General features: G+C 38.2%; 1 protein-coding gene across 6 annotated transcripts in view; it reads right to left on the bottom strand.

Annotated features, from left to right (window-relative positions):
• GRK3 (G protein-coupled receptor kinase 3) overlaps positions 1-25,578 on the bottom strand; it is a 145,953-nt gene that overhangs the window by 68,069 nt on the left and 52,306 nt on the right. For 5 of the 6 annotated variants that reach the window (XM_022550787.3, XM_022550784.2, XM_022550790.3 and 2 more), the window contains 4 exons: positions 19,294-19,367; positions 8,619-8,720; positions 6,862-6,936; positions 1,613-1,674 (listed from right to left, as the gene is read on the bottom strand). In XM_022550787.3, coding sequence (XP_022406495.1) covers positions 1,613-1,674; positions 6,862-6,936; positions 8,619-8,720; positions 19,294-19,367 — 313 coding nt within the window. The remainder of the gene's footprint in view (positions 1-1,612; positions 1,675-6,861; positions 6,937-8,618; positions 8,721-19,293; positions 19,368-25,578) is intronic. The other variant, XM_089894626.1, reaches the window with a different exon arrangement.

Raw genomic sequence — 25,578 nt, 5'->3', positions numbered from 1 at the left:
TTCAGAAAATCCAATGTGCATGCTTGCCTAAAATGCACACAGCTTCACTTGTATTTCCTGCGGTGATAAGAGGGAATGGTTAGGGGGAGGAGGCTGGGAGAGGGATGGATTAGGAGTCTGGGTTTAACAGATGTAAACTTTTACATAGAGAATTGATAAATAACAAGGTCCTACTGTAGAGCACAGGGAACTATATTCAACATCCTGGGATAAACCATAATGGAGAAGAACATGAAAATGAATGTGTGTGTGTGTACATATATAATTGAATCATTTTGCTGTACAGCAGAAATTAACATTGTAAATCAACTATACTTCAATAAAACTAAAAAAAAAAAACACAGTGAATGGTTAACTCAGTGGGAGAAAATGACCGTGCAGGTTTACCTGGTGGTTACACAACGGAGTTAACAAGACCTCTTCCCCGATTTTAATTACCATCCCCATTTCTCCCCTCTCCACCAGGGACCATATAACAGTGAGGCTGACCCAGGAGTTTGGGAAAAGTCAGATTTTAGAACCAACAGCAGTGGAGACGGCTTGGTTGAGTCTCACCCCTGGGCCGGCATCCTATCCCCTCAGTTTGATCCCATGGCTTTTTGGCAAAGCCTCTGCTCCTACTCAGAAAAATGTAATCATTTGTATGCAGATTCATTTCCTGAAGTATTGACTCTACTCCAAGATAAAATTATCTCTTGAACTCTGGTACAATCATGACACAACTTTTTAAATTTTATTTTAATTATTTTAGTTCTATGAACATGTGGAGAAACAAAACCCACTACACTGAAGTATTTGCTCTTAAAGGGCAACCACTGAACAGCTGCAGGCTGCTCCGTCGATGAGGCACAGTCACACGACAGCTGTCTAGAAATTAGCCGAGTTTATGGAGAAGAGTACAGTCAGTGTGAATGCAGATTCAGTGTTAGAAAGTCCAGTTCCAAAGGTGCATCATCATAGAGGCACACTCAAAATACTGAAGGATTGACTCTCAGGTGCCTGAGAAGCATGTGAACACTTTTATAGGCATTACCGAAAATTTTCAGAATTTTATAGGACAGACATACCCTATAGCTTGAGTAACCCAGAGGGACGTATTTATCGGGTACATTAATGATATATATGACTACAGACGTTTGCCGATACTTAAATTCTACTACGTAAAGAATCAAGAGAAGGCCTGTCTCACTTTGAAGGATATGATTTCAACATATAAACAAATGAATTAGACATAGACTCGTGCTTGCATTAGCAAAGATGTCCCAATAAGATACTTTTAATTGTGAGGTTCCTTAGCCTATTTAAATTTTGGACCATTTGGAAGCTAAAGAACTAAAGGTCAACGGGATGTTAAGATATACAAATCCTAAATTATAAGGTACAGAGGAAACAATCTAATGCAAAGCCTGGCACATAGCACATGGTCAGTAAATGCTCGTTGAATGAATAAATTAACACATTGTAAGGACAGCACTTATCGGGTAAAATGAGGTACACCTACACAGTACAAGATCTTATCAGTATAAATACAATGATATATAACTAAGATTAATGTTACACGTCAAATATATCTCTATTGAAAAAAAAAGATTTTATACATAAAGTTTCATACCTTTCCATGAATTTTTGAAAAATGCTGCCTCGAAGACTTTCACAAATTTCTTCTATGTATGGCTGGAAAGAATGGAAAAGAAATTCCACACTGCATCAGTAAGAACATAATAAAGTGAAAAACAGAAAAGGATGAGACTCAGACGAGGTAAGGCTCCAAATTACGTGCTCCCACAGCACCTTGTACTCGCCCTTCACAGCCTTGTCCAATTTTCACCAGTGGACTCATGGTCACGATTAGTTACTTGTAGTAATCTACACCACTCAACGGCATGTTCCATGAAGGCAAGGACAGGTCTGTCCTGTGTGCCACTGCATCCCTCCTGCCTAGCACAGCTCCTGGCAAGTCACAGACACATCTTAAGTGGCTGGAATTAGCTTCATGGGCATGTGACCCATGCAGTCCCACAGAAGAGCCCAGGGCTCGGTTTGGTGCCCTGCTGTTGTCATGCTGAAGTTCTTAATAATTTCTGAACAAGGGCCCCCAGGTTTTCATTGTGTACTGAGCCTTGTAAGTTATGTAGTGCATCCTATAAATTACTATTAATTATATAATTGTTGTTAATTATGATCATCATAAATGATCAGCATTAATACTGACTTTTAAAGACTAAAAGCCAAGGGACCCATGGAGTAAATTTTTTTTACATCAGCTATTCCCAAGGTCTTTGAGCAAGTTCACGGCTAAGCGGGGATTACGGCAAGGGCTCCTTGCTCACACGTGCAGTGCCCTTTCCCTGTGGAGAACAATCTACTTCAATATCATGCCACTTTACACATTACCAAATAAACTGCATAAACTTATTTTCCATGGGATGGACTTCAAATCAAGAACTATAAAAATATCAAACACCAACATTTCACAGCTCAGCCTGGAGCCACTTAGATAGTTTTGGAAAATATCTTCATACCCTACACTCACTGAATGATGCAAATTTAATGTTTTCTGTGTCTTCGTAGATAATCCTGAAAATGTGCAAAAAAGAAGGACCAGATCGGGAACCGTCCAAGGCAAGTGATCAAACTAGGAAGTCTGCAGAAGCCACAGTCACCAACACAGGCAGTGAGACCGCCGCAGCTCGCCTGGGAGCCTCACTTCCTGCCACGGGTCTAAGCCACCTCCACCCCCTGGCAGGGCTACTGCTGTCCTGGGCGGGACGCTGGAACTGGTCACTAAAACCAAGTGGACTTTGTTCCCTCCTTAGTAACAGGGGAGGCTGAACTCTCTCTCTGAAGCCCTTTCCAGCTCTGAAGTCCTGTGTTTCTATGATGACACATAATAGCAATCTTCGCTAACTCTTCTAGATGCTAAAGACCAAGGGCCACAAGTCTCAAGAGGTTCAAAAGACAAAAGAGATCAAGTGTTGAAAGACATATGAAAAGCCTAAATTTGTATATCACAGATTTTCTATTTACAAAAACTGTTACGTTAATATTTTTTCATATTTTATAAAACAGCCTGTACTTTTGCTAATAAAATAAAAGTTCACCAGAGACTCTTAAGACTGGATATGATACACTACACCGCCACTCTCAACACAATGAACTACAAAATGTGTCGGGTAAGCAGTGCAAAAGCGAGAGTTCAACAGTGGGGTCGTGAGCAAACAACCTCACCTGATTCTCAGTTCCCTTGATCTGTAAAATGGGAGAGTCACATCTCATTTTCAAGGCCACTGTGAGAATTTCATAAGATTAAGAACGCTGAGAGCCAAGCACAGGGCCTGGCATGTTCTAGGAACCTAAATGTAAGCCAGGACCCCTTCCGACTCTTGCCACCAAATGTACCTGTGCAATTATTTATGTCTAAAGTTAGTTTTGCAAACAAAAAGAATAAAAAGTATTTTGTATTTACTTTCAGAGCATTTTTTTTTTTTACTACCTTCTTCTCCTTGATAAGAAATTTCAACTCAGGCATCACACTTCCTGATGTCTAAATGTATGATAAACCTACAGTAATCAAAATAGTATCGTACTGACATAAAAACAGACATTATGGACCAATGGAACAGAATAGAGGGACCAGAAATAAATCCACACACTTATGGTCAACTAACCTTTGACAAGGGTGTCAAGCACACAATGCAGAAAGGATAGTCTCTCCAATAAATGGAGAATGAGACTGGACACTTACCTCACACATATACGGAAATCAACTCAAGATGAATTAAGGACTTAAATATAAGACCTGAAAGTGTACAACCACTAGAAGAAAACACAGGGAAAGAACGTCTTGACATTTGCCTGGGTGATGATTTTTTGGAAGTGACATCAAAAATTCAGGCAACAAAAGCAAAAACAGACAAGTGGGATTGCATCAAACTAAAAAGCTTCTGCAGAGCAAAGGAAACAATTACCAGAGTGAAAAGGCAACCTGTAGAATGAAAGAAGATATTTGCAAACCATATATCTGATAAGGGGTTAATACTCAAAATATACGAGGAACTCGACTCAACAGCCAAAAACCAAATAACCCGATCCGAAAGGGGGCTGAGGACCTGAAGAGACATTTTCCGAAAGACATACAAATGGCCAATAGGCACATGAAAAGGTGCTCAACAACACTGATTATCAAGGACCACAATGAGATACCACCTCACATCTGTTAGGATGGCTATTACCAGGAAGTCAAGAGGTAAGTTGTTGGTAAGGATGTAGAGTAAAGGGAGCCCTTGTGCACTGTTGGTGGGAATGGAAATTGGTGCAGCCATTATGGAAAACAGTATAAGGATTCCTCAAAAAATTAAAAACAGAACTACCATATTATCCAGCAATCCCCCTTCTGGTATATACCCAAAGGAAATGAAATCAGTATCTTGAAGAGATATCTGCACGCCCATGTTCACTGCGGCATTATTCACAACAGTAAAGATACAGAAACAAAGTGTCTATCAATGGATGAATGGATAAAGAAAATGTGGTATGGATACATATATATATATAAACACACAATGGTATATAGTATTCAGTCTTTAAAAAGAAGGAAATCCTGCCATTTGTGACACCATGGGTGAATCTGGAGAACATTATGGTAAGTGAAATAAGCCAGGCACAGAAAGACAAAATATGGTATGATCTCGTCCATAGGTGGAATCTAAAAAAAGTCTAACTCATAAAAGTAGAGTAGAATGGTGACTTCCAAGGGCTGGGAAGTGGGGGAAATGGGGAGATGGTGGTCAAAGGGTACAAAGTTTCAGTTATGCAGGATAAATAAGTTCTGGAGAGCTAATGTACAGCATGGGGACTACAGTTAATAATACTGTATTGTACACTTGAAATTTGCTAACAGAGTTGATCGTAAGTGTTCTCACCCCCACACATACACACAAACACACACACACAAATGTAACTAGGTGAGGTGATGGATATGTTAATTAGTTTGATTATGACAATCACTTCACAACGAATACGTATATCAAAACATCACATCGTACACCTACAATTATATACAATTTTTATTTGTCAATTGTAACTCAGAAAGGGGAAAAAAAGAAATTCCAACTCAAAGAATATCAACTAACTTTATGGTTAATGTCCCTCTATAAACAGGACATCCAAACATGTAACCTCTATCTATACTCTGATCACTATGTTCTGATGGTACATGTCACACTGAATTGCACTAATACACCTTCTTATTTAAATCAACTTAATAGGGACTACTTCCTTCACCTTTGAAATAAGAATACCAGCCATTCTATATCTATTTTACCAGAACATTATTTAATTATTTTCTTATGAACAAATCAGTAAAGTAAGTGGTTTTGAAAGATACTGGAGAAGCTCCTAAATGACTGTTCCTTGAAGGCACAGAGGGAATTTTGGTGGTCTTTGTATCTCATCTGGAACTATCTTTTTAAATGTTATTTATGCTGCAGGAAAAGCTAGCATCAGAGTTGTAAAATCCACGTACTGTGAGGTATAATTTAGCAACGTTAGATGTAATTGACTACAAGACTGTCTCCGAACAGCATCAAAGTCAGACAACTGAAGTTCTGACATGAAAATGTCATGAAGGCAACAAACGGCAGACGTTCACGTTGCACTTTTTGAATGTACAGTGTTTGGTAAGAGCTGACATTTGTGGAGCATGGCAACAGACAGGCCTAGTGCAAAGCAACTCACATGCACTGAATCCTCAAGACCCCCGTTTGCGGGACAGCCCACTCTCACTTCTGCTTCACAGATGGGAAAACTGAAGGGAGGAGAGGTATGGTAGCTTGCCCAGGGTCTCGAAATCCAGGGCACTTAATTTCAGAGCCCAAGCTTATAACCAACTAGACTATAAAAGGTGTTACATTTTAAGAAAAGTCCATCTAATTATTTTGGCAGAAAGGCAGCACGCGGTTTGTTACTGTACCCAAATGTTCTCGGAGCCAAATCAATATTTTCTCTATAAAATAATCAGGTTCATTTTGTATGTAAATAAAACCTATCATAAGGCACCTAGGTAAAAATCAACTTAACTTCTCTGTAAATTACTGAATAATCCAGGAAATGGATAAATTATTTTCATTTATGAAAATCATTACATTAATGAATGGCATTCTTTCATATTTCTTGTGACTCACAGAAACATGAAAAGTACATTATCCACTTGAAAATTTGACCGTGTCCTTGCAAGCTGCCACCTCTATAGAAAACCCACAGGATGAGAGAAAAGGCTTTGGGGAGGAGAAACCATTACATCTGAAGATCAGCAAATACATCGGCCCATCAGTTGTGGATCAAGTTTTCTGAGGCTTGTCATTTAAATCTGCATGACTGTGTTGTGTTCAAGATACGAGGAGCCAGGGCAAAGTCCAGTTCCTCAGTCACGACACCAAGGCCGTTCAAACATTCACTCTTGATTCTTGAAAATGGATCTATTTCATCTGGGGGATAATCACCGTGGGGGTCAACACCTGTACCACTAGAAAGTAAATCCTGTCAAGTCCCCGCTCTTCACAGGTGCCTGGGATGTCAAACAGGAAAAGGCTTTTTCCTCCAATGTCTTGTCTTGATTGATTTATAGAAACGCTCCAGTGGCGTTTTTCAGGAAAGCCTTCACGAAGAATGTCGGCAGAACAGCACACATTTCAATGAGAAGACAGACAACATTAAACTTCAGTTCTTCCAGATAAACCTCCACGTAAGAAATACAGCCTCATATGTCAACTCCCCCAGCACTTTCACAGATGCAAAGAATGGCCCCAAATCCAATTGTTAAGCAAATTAGAAACATTTACTGGGAAAGCACTTTAATCTTACCTGAAAAAGAGTTGATGTCACTTGTTTCTTGGATAGATGACTTTGCACGTGTTCTACAGCTTGCTTTGAGAATGGCTTTTAAAAATCAAAAAAACAATGTTTTTGCCACAAATATAAAACAGAGCAAACCTCTGTATGTTTTACAATATCAAACATAAAATTTAACACAAAAATTACTAAGCATAACCTATAGGGACTCCATCGACACGCATTCTTTAAAAAATCTGTTGGTTGTCTGCGGGCAAGCCAAACAGACCACTGCTCCTCTGAGCTTCCAGAGTTCTTAGATACCATGTCGAGAAGGATGCTGTGCAACAGGGGCATCCAACTGACATACCTAATCCCACAGGAGGTCAAGATGACTTCGACTAAAAAAAGCTGTAAGGAATCGTATTATCGCCTTATTAAATGCATCATTCCTCAACTGGCTGATACTGGGGTCCTAAAAATGCAAAATTTATATTATATGAGAGAAAGTGAATGCATGAAAATATACCTAAGAATTAAACGTCAGGACTGCAAAGCTAAATCACAGTGTTGAAAAGACTCTAGGTTAAGGAAAATCTTGCTGTAACCACAGGGGAGAGGAATTGGCTCTAAAACAATGAAACTCACACTGACAAAAATTACACACTCTGTCCTCCCCCAAAACTTCAAATTACGTCTGCAGCAATGCACAAGAAGAAGAGCTTAAAAAGCATATCACGCTGCTAAAAACCCTCTAAATTGTTGACCTACACGAAAACTACGTTTACAGAGGCATTCACAGTGAACACCTGGCATTTACCAAGGTTCAACCATTCCCCAGCAAGGTAGCAAGGCACAGAGCATTACGATTAACTCTAGCTCAGAAGTTCAGTAAGCACTGTAGACAACATAATAAACACAGAAGCACGAACATATATCATTGTCATGACCACTGCTGTCCGGTCAGGCTCTCTGCAATGCTGGAAATGTGGTGAACCTGGGCTGACGCAGGAGCCACCAGCCACATGTGGGTATTGAGCCCTTGAAATGTGGCTCATGAGGAATTAAACTTTTAATTCCATTTCGTTTTAATTAATTTAAACAATTTAAATACCCACATGTGGCTAGTGGCTACTGCATTGGACACAGCAGCCCAGGGCTCTTAGGATACTCCTTTGGAAAACAGTCTTCATGTAGAGAGATTACATGGTAAATTTTCATTATTAATTATTCCACTCACTCCTGGTGGAATAATTTCCTAGGAACCCAGTTTATCCTAATGACTGAATTAGATTGTTTCTCTGATTTATCAATACAAGGGAAAAAAATGGTTTCAACCATCATTCAACTATTAATGAACTACATTAATACAATAATTACAATCCTCCTTCTTAATTCAAAGAAAGCATTTAAGATTTTTATTGATCAATATATGATTAGCCTAACTATTAAGGGAGAGCTAAATGAAAAACAATAAAGCTTAATTTCCTTTAGAAAGTCTAGAATTGAGGTTGGCTTTTTCTTCCATTGATCTGCATTAGCCATTTTATCAATGTTTGCAGTGAAAGTATCCACTTTTGGAAACATACCAAGAGTATATGGAAGAACAGATACTGGATCGGTATTATCAGGAAACAAATGACAAAAACAGAAGAAAGGGGTTCCATCCTGGATGAATATCATTTAATTTTTAAACCTCTTCCTCCTACTTTAACTTTCATTCTGGAAATGTTTGAAGGCTGTCTCATATTTACCCATACTAGAGTAATAAAACAAAAAGAGATACTTACATGTGAACAAGACAGCAGTTCCTTCATGATGTAAGTATCATAAATTTGTCGACTTCTACAAAGGCGATCTTCCTCATTCTCAAGCTTTTCATATTCTTTTATCTGGATGGTTAAAAGTTACCATTGTTAGGTATTGTCTTCCTAGAAACTTACTTTATTGAAGGATATTACTAGTCTTGGCAGAAACCACTTCCACATGACATCAAGCAAATTACTTGAATCGGCCATTCCACAGGAAACAGCTACTTCTAATGTTGTAATAATGAAGTTGGAATAATTTAAATTCAACTTGGAACATACGAATGGATTTTTTCCTATGATGAACCTTGTCGCTTAAATTTAGAAACACAATATTAGGAAACAAATACTGCCATGGTTACAATTATCTTAACGATGCACCAGCCATGGACCATTCATCCTTGCCAAGTCTCCTTTCCAAACCACAAATAATTTAAATTTGTCTGTAATCCAGTTCTAAGAGTTATGACGGGGCTCGTTCTCACTCAACTACAGTGTTACAAAATTCAGGAGGAAAAAATAATAATAAATTGCTAGGATTCCTGCAAAGAGATGTTTAGAAATCAACTAAATATTTTGGAAATGCATTAACCATAGATAAAAGCATTGGTTTTTCACACTGGAACCTTCTCTGCACTCTAAAAGTATTAACAGAAAGGTTCCTTCAAATTGTATGTTTTGCCAATAACTTAAGGGAGGTAACCTGACGGGTGTTAAGATAGACCAAATAATAAAATGAGCTTTGGAAATATTTGCTTTATGAGGACATGGCCCCTATTACTCCAACCTCAAAACAGAAGTTCTCAGATCAGGGAAGTAGTTTTATTTATTTACAGAAATACATTTAATCTAAAAGACAAGAAGAGAATGAAAACACAAATGAAATATGGAGCTGGTAGGAAGACTGTAGCAAAGATTTTCAATATAATGACTAATAACTACATATAACTTATTTTTGGAAAAACAAATGCTCCCACCAAGGAGACAGTTGTAATACTGACTTTCATGATATCTGAGTGTTCTCTATTCTGCTATGACAAAAAGTGGGGCTGATTACTCCTATGGGAGAGAGTATAAACTGAAAAGAAATAAAAGTTACCTTTTTTACTGTACAGTCTAACAGTTTTGAAATCAAAACCAGTAAATCCTATGAAAATTTCTGGTAATGAAAGGGCACGGTCGGCAGGGAGAGGAATATGTACAATGCTGACGTCCTATACGAAGGCTAACTGGTTCACACACTGAGAAAAATTCTGGGATCATCTTAATTGCCCTTAAATATCATCAGTGAGATGGCTGAAATTCACAAGTCTGTATCTGCCTGGGCTTAGAATGGAGTCTTCTTGGAACAGACACTAAAATTTAACAAAAAGGCAAGAGGACTAGGGTAGGTTGATACCCCATCCAAGAGGAAAACACTTTTAAAAAACTTTTTATTTTTTAAAAATTTTTATAGAAATATAGTTGATTTACAATGTTATGTTAGTTTCAGGTATACAGCAAAGTGATTCAGTTATATATATATATATATATATATATATATATATATACACACACACACACACACACACACACACATATATTCTTTTTTTACATTCTCTTCCATTATAGGTTATTATAAGATATTGAATATAGTTCCCTGTGCTATACAGTAGGTCCTTGTTGGTTATTTGTTTTATATAGAGTAGTGTGTATATTTTAACCCCAAACTGCTAATTGATCCCTCCCCCACCCCATCTTTTGGTAACCATAAGTTTGTTTTCTATGTCTGTGAATCTATTTCTGTTTTGTAAATAAGCTCATTTGTATCATTTTTTTAGATTCCACATATAAGTGATATCATATATTTGTCTTTCTCTGTCTGGCTTACTTCACTTACTATGATAATCTCTAGGTCTGTCTTTCTCTGTCTGGCTTACTTCACTTACTATGATAATCTCTAGGTCCACCCATGTTGCTGCAAATGGCATTATTTCATTCTTTTGTATGGCTGAGTAATATTCCATTGTGTGTGTGTGTATGTATATATATATGTGTGTGTGTATATATATATATATATACACACACACACACATACATACATACACACACACACACACACACACACACACACATACCACATCTTCTTAATCCATTCACCTGTCGATGGACATTTAGGTTACTTCCATGTCTTGGCTATTGTAAACAGTGCTGCTATGAATACTGGGGTGCACGTATCTTTTCAAATTATATTTTTCTCCAGAAGGAAAACACTTTTTTAATGAAGAAGCAATTCAGCAATGTTGGCATAACCAAAGGATCTGGGCTTAATCATCCAAGGTTAATTCAGGAGAACATGTCTGAAGGTTCAAATACCATGCCAGATGCAAGTATGGTAGCTGCAAGGAAACAGAAGCCAGACACACAAATCTGAGGCAGAGTCAGAAAATAAGCCAAGGACTCTAGTTTGGTAGATTTCTTTTGATGTTTTGTTTTAGTAAGGTCCAGAAATTAATGCCAGAATGCCAGGATAGAACAGGTAGACTGTTAGTGAACCAAAGGCAAACATTTCTGCCTAAACATACAAACTCTAGGAAAACTAAACCTTCATGGAATCATTATCCTTGAAAACAAGTGTAATGAAACCTAAGTCTATGTTCTGGGGACCTATAAAGCAAGCTGACACCTGGTTAAGCAAATGCTGATTCTATGGGAGTTTTCTATGAACTGTAATAATCTGACAATACAGAAAATTCTGGTTTCTTGCACAAATGATGCTCTGAACCACAATTCTGGCTTTAGTAAGTGCCTCGTATCTCATAAACTCCAACTTGAACAACAGAAAAGGTTAATTCTTAGTAGGCAAAGAAACAGCCTAAAGCATCCCTGGCTGTAATTCACTTTCTATTATCAGTTAAGACCACTAATAAAAGAACATGCAGTCAAGTATCAATTGGCCCTAGACAGGATGTCCTGATGTGCAGAGCAAATGCCACCCCTAATCTTGGCAGTCAGGTTGTCCAGGGAACCTGAGCAGGCAGAGGCCCAAGTTCAAGGTGAAAAGTCTCTACTACAGCAGAACAGAAGCTTCGCCATCAATGATGAACATTCACTAACTGTGTAGTCCTCCCTTTCTGCTTTGGTCATTACAAAGCTCACAGCTGAACATGTAGCCTAAATACACAGAACCCTAAGAGCAAGCCCTTTTGGTCCACAGCTGTCATGGTCCCCACTTTCCTGCCTCCCGTTTTTCCCACTACCATTCCCATGAGACGGTCTAGTAAAGTCACTAAGGACCTCTGCCTTGACCAATCAAGGATCTTTTTGCCCTTAGCTTCCTGACATCCCAGCAGCAATCAGCTCAGTGGTCCCCTCCTGCCTCCTTGAAGGCTTTCTTCTCTGACTTCTGGGATCTACACTGTCCAGGGGTTCGCCACACTGGCTCCTTTTCTTCAGTTTCCTTTGGTAATTCTTCCTCCCCTGCTATACTCCTAAATACTGGAGTGCCTCAGGCACGGTACTGGGGCACCCCTTTTTCATCCACTACATATTCTCCTTAGGTAAAGCTATTCAGTCCCATAGTTTCAAACACCAATTATATTCCAATGACTAAGTCTGGATCTCCAGGACTCACTTCTCACCCAGAGCTCCAGCGTCTAAATATTTAATCACCTACCAGACATTTCCACATCCTCTCTCCCCTAGCCAATCATGCTCTTCCCCTAGTCTTCTTTATCACAGAAATGATAAAACCATCCTCCCAGCTGCTTAAGCCAAAAAAATGGAATAATCATCATTGATTCTGCTCTCTTGCTCACACCCCTGTCCCCACCACCCCCTACATCCAATTCATCAACCAGTCACGTTGGCTTCATATTCAAAATTATCACAAACCAGGGTCCTCCTTCAGGTAATAGTGAACTAAAACTCTAACAACAATTCTGGACATACATAAAACCCAACTGCACTGGACCACCGGAGAGTGACCAAAAGTACAGAGATAATGGAAAAGGGGCATCAAACAGAAGCTGGAAGGTAAGAGAGGATATTCCTGAAAATGAAGAGCCAGAGCAGAGCTCCAAAATTTTACGTACAAACCTCTCAAAATCTCTGGTGGACCCCATAATGACAGGTGAGCATGACAGACCCACAGCAGTCCAGCTAAGGCTAAAAGAACTGAACAAGATTCAGTTGCTACCCACTGTATGAGAAGACAGAGCATCAAGTCTGAGTAAGCCAAATTAACTGCTGAGACAAAAAAAAATCAATACCCTTTGGAGAAACAGAGTTTAGAGTATCTACAATATCAATGGACAAGATACAATCTAAAATTACTCTATCTATGAAGAAACAGAGAAATGTGGCTCATATGCCAGAGTACAGACCATCGGTGAAGACCAATCCAAGATGATTCTGATGGAATTATCAGACAAGGATTTTAAAGGAGCCGTTATAACTATACTAAAAGATGTACAGAAAATATGCATGTAACGAATAAGAAGATAGGAAATAGCAGAAAAATAATAACTATGAAAAGAACCACATGGAAATCTTCTCTGAAAAAAAATTCAATGGAACATAATAACAGACTAGAGTTGGCAAAAGCATCAATGAATTTGAAGACAGCTCCATAAAAATTATCTAATCTGAAGAAAAGAAAGAAAAAAAAATTCGGGGGGGGGGGAATGGAACAGGGAATCAGTGATATCTAGGATAATATCGAAAGATCAAACCTCGTTATGATTGGAAGTCTAGAGTGAGGAAAGAAAAGAGACTGGGGTAGAAATAATGTTTTATAATGGCCCAAATTTTACCAGATTTGGTGAAACATATAAATTGACAGATTCAAGAAACTAAGTGAAAGCCACAAAGGATAAACACAATATCTGAAATTACTCCACTAAAATGCACCTCCTCAGAAGTCAGTCTTTGACCCAGCAATTTAAGGTGGCCACCAAATCACAATACATCACATTGAGTTGCGGGTCTGTTTTGAATCACTGCATAGCAGTTATCATTTCCCGATATATTTCCTATTCATTTATTACTGGTTTATTGTCTGTTTCAACAAAAATAGGAGCTCAAAGACAGCTCAGACTTTGTCCATCTTGTTCATCCAAACAATGCTTCCCAGCACTAGTGTTTGATAAATACTGGTTGCATGAGTGAAGAAAAGTCCGTGTAGTAACTTTACCTCTGGTCTTAAATTTTCTGTTTTCTGTGATTTATTATTAAATCTAGGTGTAATATAAATATTTTTATAAGCTGCATCTAAATCTGACTGGAACAAGGAAGTGTATAAACCAACACACCGAGCAGTAGCTACGTGTCAGGTGCTGTTCTGGTGTGTTGCATACACACATGACAACCCTAAGGACAGACACTGCTATCACCCTAACTTTTAGATGAGGAAACCCAGATAGAGTGAAGCAAGACTCCTTGCCCAACTTCAGGCAGCTAATCACCAGCAGTGTCCAAATCCAAATCCAGATGGTCTCAGTTTAGAGCTGGAACTCTTTACCACCATGTTACAGCATATTATAGATATTACAGTTTAGAAAGCAACTGTCCATCTGGCATCCCATTTGGGACTCTTAATTAGCCTGTGAAATAGCAGGAGATGATTACTAACCTCATTTCATAGATAAGGTAACAGATGCTCAAATATTAAGTCCCCATTCTATGAGCTCAAGTACAGGACAGTGTCTTGGTTCACACTTGTAAGCTCTGGGTCTGACACAAGGTAGATGCTTCAGGGTTTGCTCAGTGACCAGCACCGTATCCCACAGCAAGTGAGAGGGCACAGCACAGCTGCACCTAGATCCTAGCTGGGCCTGCTGTCTAGGAGTCAAACAACGGTCAAGTGAAAATACTGATGACGCACACACACCAGCAGCAAGCATATATTAAGTATCCCACGGGCATTACAGGCAACAGACAGTGTAAGAATCAGAGAAGCAAAGCAATCACGGAAGACTGGGACGACCGTACAGACAGGCTTTACTGGAGAATACAGAAACTGACCTTGGCCTTAAACGAAGCAAGGCTTTCCACAAGCCGAGAAAGGGAAACAGCATCCTAGGCTGGGGGAAGGACATAAGGAAAGTAATAAAAAGAAGAACTGGGCTCGGTGGGTTCAGGTAATATTGGTTACTGGAAGGTCTAGGTGAGAAGGTAGTGAAAGATAAAGACGGAAAGGTAAGCGATAACTAACGCAGAGACATGTGAGTGTTGGAAGAAGCAATTAGGACTTCAGACCACAGGAAAATGGGTAACCACTAAGAGTCTGGGGACACAGAAGAATGGAAATACAATGGACAACATACACATTGCAAGATATCTCACAACAGAGTTTTCTAGGGATCAGGATTATAAAACTAGAAATTAAAAAATCCACTAGGCTGGTGAAACCAAGGAGTCAGAATTACTGATAACTTCCATCTTGGAGGCTGTACTGACTTACACAACTTGTATCTGAAACTCCAAGGTGGATGGTATTGTCAATTAAAGAACACAAAGCAAGTTGCTGAGGAGCCCTGAAGCATTTTCCTCCAAGGGGATAACCTGATAGGCCAGATCCATCACACCAGACCAGGAGAGAGGAGAGAAGAGCTGCGGAACAAGCCAACGAAGAGAAACTCCGATGTCTAAAGTTCAAATGGAAACACATCAGCAGTAGTCACCACCATACTGGCCAGAAGTGCTTAAGAAATAACTACGTAGGTTGCCCATCTGTTTCATCTACTAAAGGAGATTGCTTTCTCTTTGACAAAGCAGCTGAGTACATGCTGAAATTGGAGAGAAGCTTTTAAGAACACAGGAAAGAAAAAAATTTTTTGACACATCAAGCTGTGAGTCTCGTCCAGATAAAATGCCTGACTCAAACTGAAATAATAAAGTCACTTCGTACTCAGTGTAAGACTTTTGGATTTAGCTTACTTTTTTTTCACATGATGCTAAATGTGCATCATCATTTGATCATTCTTCTTGGAAATACATTAATATAATTTTTTAAATGTAGAAAAATGTCATTTTCATGTTTATCAATAAACCAGGAAAAAAGGGAATATTCTTCCAATTTTCAAAGACACAAAGAGTACTCATATCAGCCCTAATTATGCCATGCTTTCTCTGGACCATTTCAAATGTTTTAGGGTAAAGGCAGATCATGCTAATAATATTAGCATATGTCATTTCTTAAATATATTTCAATTAATATATTCTCTAATTTCAATTTTAATTTCCTCTTTGACCCTTAAATTATTTAGAAGTTATTTGTTTCCAGGCAGCTAAGGATTTCTTAACTCTGTTACTAAATTTGAGCTTAAGTCCACTGTGGTCAGAGACCATACTCGGAACAATTTCAATCTTGAAATTTGTAGAAAGTTTTCTTTAGGGTCCAGCATATGATCTATTTTGGTAAATGTTTCATATGTACTTTAAAGAATGCAAAACTCTGTTTCTGCTGGGTCAATTAGGTCAAGTTTATTCATCACTTTATTAAGATCTTCTATATCCTTACTAATTTTTTGTCTGTTTGTTCTACAAGTTCTTGAAGTATGTGGGTGTCCCACTAGGGTTGTAGAATTATTTTGTTTTGGATCTTCCTGCCAATTTTTGCTTTAAATATTTTAAACTTCTGTTATTTGTAAGATACAGATGCTGACTCCTCAATCATTATGAAATAATCTCTCTTTATCTCAAAGTAGCATTGCCATGTACTTTGTCTGATATTAGTATAGCTATACCAGCTTTGCTTCAGTTAGTGTGTATATTACATATCCTCTTCCATCCTTCTGTTTAAAGCATACCACTTCTTTAAAAATTGAATCACTATACTGTACACCTGTAACTTATATAATATTGTACAGCAACTATAGGTTAATCAAAAAATAAAATATCTTAAAATACATAAATAAAGCATCTCACTTATAAGCAGTATATAACATGGTTTTGGTTATTTATCCAGTCTGACAAACTTAGTCTTTTACTGGGAGTATTTAGTCCATTTATATTAAATGTAATCATCAATATTTATATAGATGAATTTATAGTTACCACCTTACTCTTTATTTTCAATTTGACCTCCTACTTTATGTCCACCTTTTATTCTTTTTTTTTTTTTTTTTGGATTAATACAATGTTGTTTTATTCCACATCTCCTCTCTTTTAACATACACATTTTATTCTTTTAAAAGTTAACCTTAGAGATTACAATATGCATCCTTTACAAGTCAAGGCAAATTATTATTTTTACTATCCCCAATAATCCTAGAATCTTAAGATATTTTAACTTTATTAACCCCTCTCCTGCCTTTTGTGCTACTCTCATACATTTTAGTTTTACACACACTTTAAACTCTAAAAACATATTATAGTTATGTATGGTCAACATTCATATATTTCACATACATATTTACCCTTTATGATGTCTTTCATTCCTTCCTGCATTTCCATCTGGGGTAATTTCCCTTCTGCTTACAGTAGCTCCCTTTAGTATTTATGGTAATGCAGTTTCACTACTGACAAATTCTCTTGGTTTTTGTCTGAAAATATCTTTATTTCACCTTCATTTTTGAAGGAAGTTTTGGCTGAGGAAAGAATTCTAGGTTGGCAGCTTTTTTCTCTCATTACTTGAAAGATGGCCATTTCACTGTCTGTCTTTCTTTTTTCTTAATCATTTATTTTAATATGTCACAGTCGTTTTGTTCATATTACTGCCCCTTTAAAAATGAGGTGTCTTTTTCTAACCTCTAGTTGCTTTTAAAATTTTCTCTCTGTCACAGGTTTCCACAGTCTTATATTGATGTGCAAAGATACGTTTCCTCTGTACTCATCCTGCTTGGGGTGTTCTAAGTTTTTTGAATCTGTAAGCTGCTGACTTTCATCATTTTGTAATATTCTTAGTATTATATCTTCAAATACTGCTTCTGTCCCATTCTCTCTCTTCCTTTCTGGGAGTCCAACTTTACATGTGTTAGACCTTTTAGGTATGCCTCACATGTCTCTAATGCCCTTATTTCTTTTTTGTATTCTTTTTTCTCTGTGTTTCAGTTTGAGATGACCTACTGACCTGCTTCCCTATTCGTTAATCCTGTCTCGCATTGTGATAATCTGCTATTGGTTCTAACCACTAGGTTCTAATTTCAAATACTTTATGTTCTAGAATATCTGTTTGGTTTTCCACAATACATTCAAATTATGCTGAAACTCTCTATTCCTCCATCTAATTATTTTGTCCATCTTTTTCTCTATTGTCTGGAACATATTTACAGTTATTTTTAGGTACTTGTCAACTAACTCCAATATCTGATTCATCTGTGGGTCTGCTTCTATTGCCTTGTTTATAAGTCATGTGATCTTGCTTCTTAGGTGGAAAATCATTTTTTACTGTATGGTGAAGATTGGACAGTCTCTATATATTGTTATTTTCTACCTGCAAAAGAGACAGAGAGCTCCCCTTATTCTCTGTTGCACAGGTAGGGAGGGAGTTCATCACCCAACAGGGGGTTGAGCTGGGCTGGTCTGCCCTGCCATTTGTGTAGGACTCAGTCTGCCTCTGGTTGGTCCCTGTTCTAAGGCCTGGGTCTCCATGGAGTTCAATGAGACCTCTGTCTCCTCAGCACTGGATTCAGTTCTGCCCTTAAGAAGTCTTCAGGATAGCTTTTGGACCCCCGGCCCACTCAAGCTTCAAAACTTGGCATGTGTCTTGAGCATGGGACTCATCATGTTTTGGGGGCTCCTCCAGCTTCGTTGTTTTTTTTTTTTTTTTTAATATGTTTGATGTTATAAGTTTTTAATTGTTTTGCAGGGGGCGGGAGGGTGAGGGTTTGTCTGCACCGCACGGCTATGGGATCCTAGTTCCCTGACCAGGGACTGAACCCAGGCCCTTGGCAGCGAGAGCGCGGAGTTCTAACCACTGGACCGCCATGGAATTCCCAGCTTCATCTGTTTTTTACTCCAGATCCAGAAACCTCTTCTGGTTTTTCTGTCTCCCAGAAGCAGCCTCCTGCCAGGGGCCAAAGCTGGATTCTCACCTGCCCACCACACCTGGACCAGCCGCCACCCCAGGTGATAAGTGGTTATGGCTCTTCAGTGGGGTTTTCATCTCTTGCCTGTTCTGTTTTCGGATTCCTGCCACAACAGGTGTACATTTCAATACCGTTTAACACCGCAAGGCTGTGGGAGGTTTCAATGTGTCTTCCAGAAGCTCTTGGCCTGCCTCTTCAGATCCCCTCCCAATGTCCTGCTGGGAAAACCAGCTGTGGGTTTGAGGCCACCCTTTCCCACCAAGTCTCCAATTTGTCACTCTAGTAATGTGTGACCAAAAACCTTTGCTAGTTTCTCTTTCACCCAGTAGCAGCCCCCTACCTCGGCTTCTGTGTCCAGAATCAGCGTGCTTCTGCAGAAAATAAAATGGCTGGTAATGCTCAGTGCACCTCTGAAAGATTCTTCCTCCTCTGGAATCTGAGTCCAACTATTCCTCACTGATTCCAGAACACTACAGAGCTTTAAAAATATGATTTTTATAGTTGTTGTCAGCATCTCTAAAACTATATCTTGTAGTACTAATTACTTCTGACGAATCTCTAAGATATCTAGTAGTCTTAATATTTCCCAAAGTACAGTTTAAATATGCTTTTGAAATAAAAGCATTGATAAAACAGTCACTTCTTACCTCTTCATAAAACTTCACCTGAGGTACAGCTTCATTAATTTCATTCAAACAAAAATCTTTAAATAGCAAGAAACCTAAAGAAAAAGAATAAAAAATTTCAGGGTGGGCGATGAATGTAAATTTTATCCCACAGGGTGTTTTCAAATTCATTTGTTTCAACCTCTTCCTCCCCTACCCTTAAAATAAAAAAGGGGGTTTCAAGAGGCTACTTAACGCCTAAAAGGAAATAATCCAGGTAAAGTTAAGAGAATCACACACCTGGTGCCCTGCTTTGAGGCTCCTTCTCGCTTGGCAGCCCCCCTCCCACTTTTAAAAAATGCACAATTAACAGTGCTAGTGGTTACCACCACTTAGTGCTACTGGGCACCAGAACAAGTGGAAGATTAACCAAAGAAATCAGAGATACAGGTAATACAGAAGTTGGTAAGAGTCACCATGGAGCTAATAAATGCTACGCCACAGAAACAGAACTACAACTCCCTTAAGAAAAACAAAAGAAGTACTTTCCTAACCTTTCTAGGCTTTTCTCTCACCACTTATTAGCTCAAGTCCCTCCAAGTCCCTACCAAATACCTCGTGCCAGAGCAGATCACCCATTCCCAGATCCACGCCTCATCTTCAAGCAATCAGTACCTTCTGCCCAGGATACCACCCCCATTGCACAGTGCCTGCTACACAGTGGGAGGCCAATAAATATGTGTTGAAAGAATGTTTGCATGGCCCTTCCAACATGCCTCTGCCAAAGTGCTCACCCAGGTTAATTATCTGATTTACAAGTCTCCCACCCCAGGACCAAACCCAGTGGCCAGCTCAATGCCTTGCACCTAGTCAAGCCTCAGTGAATGAATGAAGCTGGAGAGGACAAGCTGACACCAGACTGAGGGCAGAGACACTGGAAGATTACGAAAAGTCAAAAGCAATGAGAAGGTCCAAACAATTCAAGGATTGTTAGGAGAGACAGAAGTCACAGAAAAAAAAAAAAGTGAAGAAAGACTCACAAAAAGTCTAAAATGTTGGGCAAAGGTAGATCAGAACTCCCCAGGTAGGACAGGAAGGAAGCAGCTTTGAAAAGATTTTCATTCAAGTTAACATAAGAGTTATATAACTTGAGCCTGTCTGTTGTTGCCCCATAAATTCCCCTCCATGCTTCCAGGAACATGACCTTTGAAAACGGTAAATGTTTGTTCAGTGGAACTGGAAGAAAGGTATTTGGACTACTTGGTTAGATTGGCAAGACCAGACTAACAGGGGCTGGGTGCACAGCTCCAGCAGCAGCATGGCCGTGCTCATACTGTCAAGGGACTGCAGCAGGGCCAACATATGGAGGGAGTAGGGAATTCAAGAAGCAGACGAGTAGGAAGAAGTGAAGATGTGAATCTCTACCGATCTGCATGTTAATATTTTTATTTTAAATAAGAGAAAGGTTGACTTTTTGTTCTCATTCATTTCAAATAATTTCCAATTTCCCTTGTCATTTCTTCTTTGGCTCATGAGTCATTCAGGAATGTGTAGTTTAATTTCCAGATATTTGGGTGTTTTTTTTTTTCAGGTATTTTTGGGATATTGATTTCTGTTTAATTCTGTTGTGGTCAGAGAACACATTCAGTAGGACTTCCAATGCTTTTAAATTTATTGAAACTTGGTTTTGGCCCCAAACTTGGTCCCTCTAGGTGAATGTTTCAAGGGTACTTGAAAAAAAAAGAAAAACAGTATATAGGGTGGAGTGTTTCATTAAACAAAGTAAAAAAGCAATTAGGCCAAGTTGGTTGATAGGCCTGTCCGGGTGCTCTAAACCTTACTGAATGTCTATTTATTCTCTCCATTATCGGTGGAGGACTGTTGAAATCTCCACTTGTAAACTGGAAGGGAGGGGAAAGAAAGAAGGAGGAGGATGAAGAAAGGGAGTTGAATGAATAAACATCCAACTTGATATGTTGTTTACCTACTTCTTTAATGCAATTTCCATCATCAATGTGTAAGATAAGCCAAAGAATTATTTGGAACATCATACAGGGGGAAAAAACCAGTATTTTCCTCATGTCTGTACATAAACTGAAGCATTACTTTCTATCACAGCAGCTGTTAAAATGGGGCAGCCAGAAGAAAGATATTTTGCCTTTTGGATACATCCTAGATCGTTGTGTTCCAGGCTGAATGCAATTTACCTTCATTAGACTTAAATTACATTAAAAAAAAAGAACAAAAGCTAAAGGGCAAAAATAAGGAAATAATTTACCTAACTGGTTCACTTCATCGGTGCGATTTCTTCAGATTTCAAAGAATAAAAAGTAGTGACCCAACACCTGCTTACTAGGTAACTGTGGAATGTGTTTACCCTTGTTTCTATATTTGAACCACTGCAAACTGCCTGAATACAGATTAACTTCCGAGTGTATGCAACATCCAGGAAAGGCAAACTATCCCAATTTGCCACTAAAATATTTTGCAAAAATTGGTAGAAAGAATTGTATTATCTTTTATAAAAGATCAATTAAGAACTTTTGAAAGCATTAAATATACGTGGTTTCTATGGGAAATTGAAATATAACCACCTAAAAAATGAAAAAGAGGGAAAGAAGAATATGAAAAAAATCTTGTAAGAAATAATACCTGTCCTAGGTTTTACCAAGGAGATTCAAACACTGGGAAGGAGGATAGACTGCATAACTGCTAAAAGTTCCTACCAAAATTTACTAATTTGACAAAGCATTTACTGAGTGTCTACTAAGAGTCACCATGCTATATGTTGGTGAAGACAGAGTTCTTCCCATAAGAGACTTATGGGTTTGTGTAAGGGGCAGACAACAAAGTAGTAAACAAATGAAATAACTGTAATTTATGGGAAATGATATAAAGTAATTAAATATGATGCTGAGATCAATGATAAAACAGAATGTCAATAAGACCTCTCTGAGCTGTGGGATAAACAAAGTACAAAGCATTTCAGATTAGAAAAGGCCAGAATGCCTAATCTCACACCTTCTATTCAATATTGTGAGGTCTTAGCCAGTGCAATAAGAAAAGGAAATAAAACTTACTAAAATTGAAAAGGAAGAATTAAAACTAATTTTATCCCTAGACAACGTGATTAACTATATAACAAATCCTATCTACAAAATAACTACTAGAATATATAAGTGAATTTAGGAAGATCCATAAACGACCATAAAATACAAGGTCATTAGCTAAAAGAATCAATGACATTAGATACACTCACATCACACAGTTTTAAGATGGAATTTTGAAACAAGTCCATTTGCAATAACATCAAAAAAGAACCAATACTTAAGAATAAATAAATAAGAGATATACAATGCCACTAAGTGGAAAACTATATAATATGACTGAAAGACGTTAAAGAAGATCTAAATAAATGGAAAGATATAGTCAGTTCATGGATTGGAAGACTCAGTATTGCAGATGTTAATTCTCCCCAAGCTGATCTATGGAGTCAATGCAATCCTAATGATAATCCCCGTCGGCTTTTTAAAGAAACTGACAAGCTGATTCTAAAATGTATATGGAAAGGCGAAAAACCTGGAATACCCAAAACATCTTGAGAAAGAAGCAAAAGGTTCAAGGACTTACACAGCTTAATTTCAGAACTCATTATACAGCCATGGTAATCAACACAGTGTGGTACTGGCATAAGACTAAATCATGAAACAGAATAGAGGATCCAGAAATACACTTATATGTGCTCAACTTATTTTCTACAAAGATAGCAAAGCAATTTATTAGGAAAAGGAAGTCTTTTCAACAAATGGTGCTAGAAAAAACTTATATCCAAATGGGAAAAGAAAAAAAGAAAGAAACAAATCTGAAAAAGGCCTATATCCCGTTTATGTATACATTAAAAAAAAAAAAAAAACCTCTTACAAATCAATTTTTAAAACGAAACAACCCAATAAAAGAATGGGCAAAAAATGTGAACACTTCACAAAGGAAGAAATATGACTAGCCAATAAGCACATTAAAAGGGCTCAATACCGTTGGTCATCATGCAAATATAAATTAAATCACTTTGAGATACCACTTCATAACCACTAGAAGGGCAGAGTTCAGAAGACTGACAATATCAAATTTTGGCAACCAGAAGCTTCGTTCGCTGAGAAGCATATATAATGTCTTGGACTCCTCGTGCCTCTGAATCAACAGGCAAAGAGGGGAATTACTATGCTGGCTGGGATGACTGATGGGCTGTGACTCCACAATGGAGGGAAGGGGAAAGAAGGAAGAAGAGAGGAGAAGAATAAAGGAAAGAAGGGGAAGCTCTTCCTTAGCATCAAATACCAACCAAAAACTATAGAAGGAATGACGGAGTTAGAAAATCAATAGGTGCCAAAACCCGGGGGCAAAAGTTTGATAAGGAACAAAATATTTACACAGTCTCCAAAGTACTCTCCCATAAATTACTTATTACTTACAAAGGGAAAGTAAAGACAGGCCACAGATTTGGAGAAAATATTTGCAATATACATATCTGATAGAGAACCTGTATCCAAAGTATACAAAGAATTCTCAAAACTCAAGGATGAGAATATAAACAATCCAGTATTTTTAAAAATTCAGCAGAAGATTTGAATATTTTCACCAAAGATGATATATAAATGTAAAATAAGCACATGAAAAGATGTCCAACATTGTTAGTCATTAGGAAAATGCAAATTAAAAACACAGTGAGATATCACTATATACTTCTTAGAATAGCCAAAAAAAAAGAGAGAGAGAGACAATGAATGCCATTGCTGACGAGCAGAGGATGTGGAGTAACTGGAACTCTCCTAGACTGCTAGTAGGAATGCAGGCTCATTGGAAAACATTTCTTTAAAGTTAAAATATCCATTTGCCATTCAACCCAAATAATCACACTCCTAGGTATTTACCCAACAGGAATGAAAATTTATGTTCACACAAAAATCTGAACACAGACATTTGTAGTATCTTCATATATAATATCAAAAAACTGGGTATAACCCAAATGTTCTTCAATTGATGGCTAGGTAAACTGTGACGTACCCATACAATGGAACACTACTCAACAAGACAAAGGCATAAACTACTGATACATCCACTATAAGTGAATCTCCAATGCACTGTGCTAAGTGAAAGAAACCAGACCCAAAGGCTACATGCTGAATGAGTCCACTTATGTGTCATTCTGGAAAAGGAGGAACCACAGGAACAACTAGATCAGTGGTTGCCAGGGGTTGGGGTGGGGTGTGGCGGTCAACCATAAAGGGCACTAGAACATTTGTGGAGGTGATGAATTACTCTGTATCTTGACTTTGGTAGTCGTTATACAACTTTATGAATTTGTCAAAACTCACAGAATTGTACATTGTAGATGGTGAGTTTTATTTAAATTATACCTCAATAAACCTGACTCTTCCTGCCACCCCACCAAAAAAAAAAAAAAAAACTGGTGCTGAAGAAGAAAGAAAAATAAGATTGGGTACATACAGCTAAGCCAGGGACAAGGCTCAAAAGATGTTCCTGAATAGTGGCTTTAAGTCGATCACAAATTGGGATCTAAAATTTCCAGAAGCTAATGCCTGATCACTTAACATGGTTGTCAGTTTCTACAGGATGTTCTTCATAAAGCACAAGTTTGTATGGAAGATAAAATCATTCACACACAGAGGCATGGGACTAAAATAAGTAATTACAAAGGTTCTGGGTAATGCAGAGGCTGGAAACAACTACTCTGACACATTCAGGATACACAATAGTCTTTACAAGTGAAAACAAAGTAAATCTGAAATGATAACTAGAAAAGCAAACTCAAAAATACAGAAAGCAAGCATACAGATGTAAACACGGAAAACTCCCACAGGGCACCATGCCCCTCCTAGATGAATAATACTAACTTAAATTCCCACTGAATAATTCTCCCTTTCATTTCTTCCAAGTCCCAAGAGGAATAAATAAATATAAATCAAAACGAATATTTAGTTAATTATTTTTACCTACTTCATGCAAACCTTATATTTTTTTATTTGACTCTGCTTATCAAACTAGAACTTTCACTTCCCGACTTAAAACTTTACAGAAGGGCTTCCCTGGTGGCGCAGTGGTAGAGAGTCCGCCTGCCGATGCAGGGGACACGGGTTCGTGCCCCAGTCCGGGAAGATCCCACATGGCGCGGAGCGGCTGGGCCCGTGAGCCATGGCCACTGAGCCTGCGCGTCTGGAGCCTGTGCTCCGCAGAGGGAGAGGCCACAACAGTGAGAGGCCCGCGTACCGCAAAAAGAAAAAAAACAAAAACAAAAAAACTTTACAGAAG

This window comes from Delphinapterus leucas, chromosome 14 (assembly GCF_059928025.1).
Source record: "Delphinapterus leucas isolate spDelLeu-1000000601 "Yukka" chromosome 14, BTC_Dleu_Yukka2, whole genome shotgun sequence".
Lineage (NCBI taxonomy): Eukaryota > Metazoa > Chordata > Mammalia > Artiodactyla > Monodontidae > Delphinapterus > Delphinapterus leucas.
Note: the sequence above shows the minus strand (reverse complement) of the source record. Positions and strands in the feature narration are given on the sequence as shown.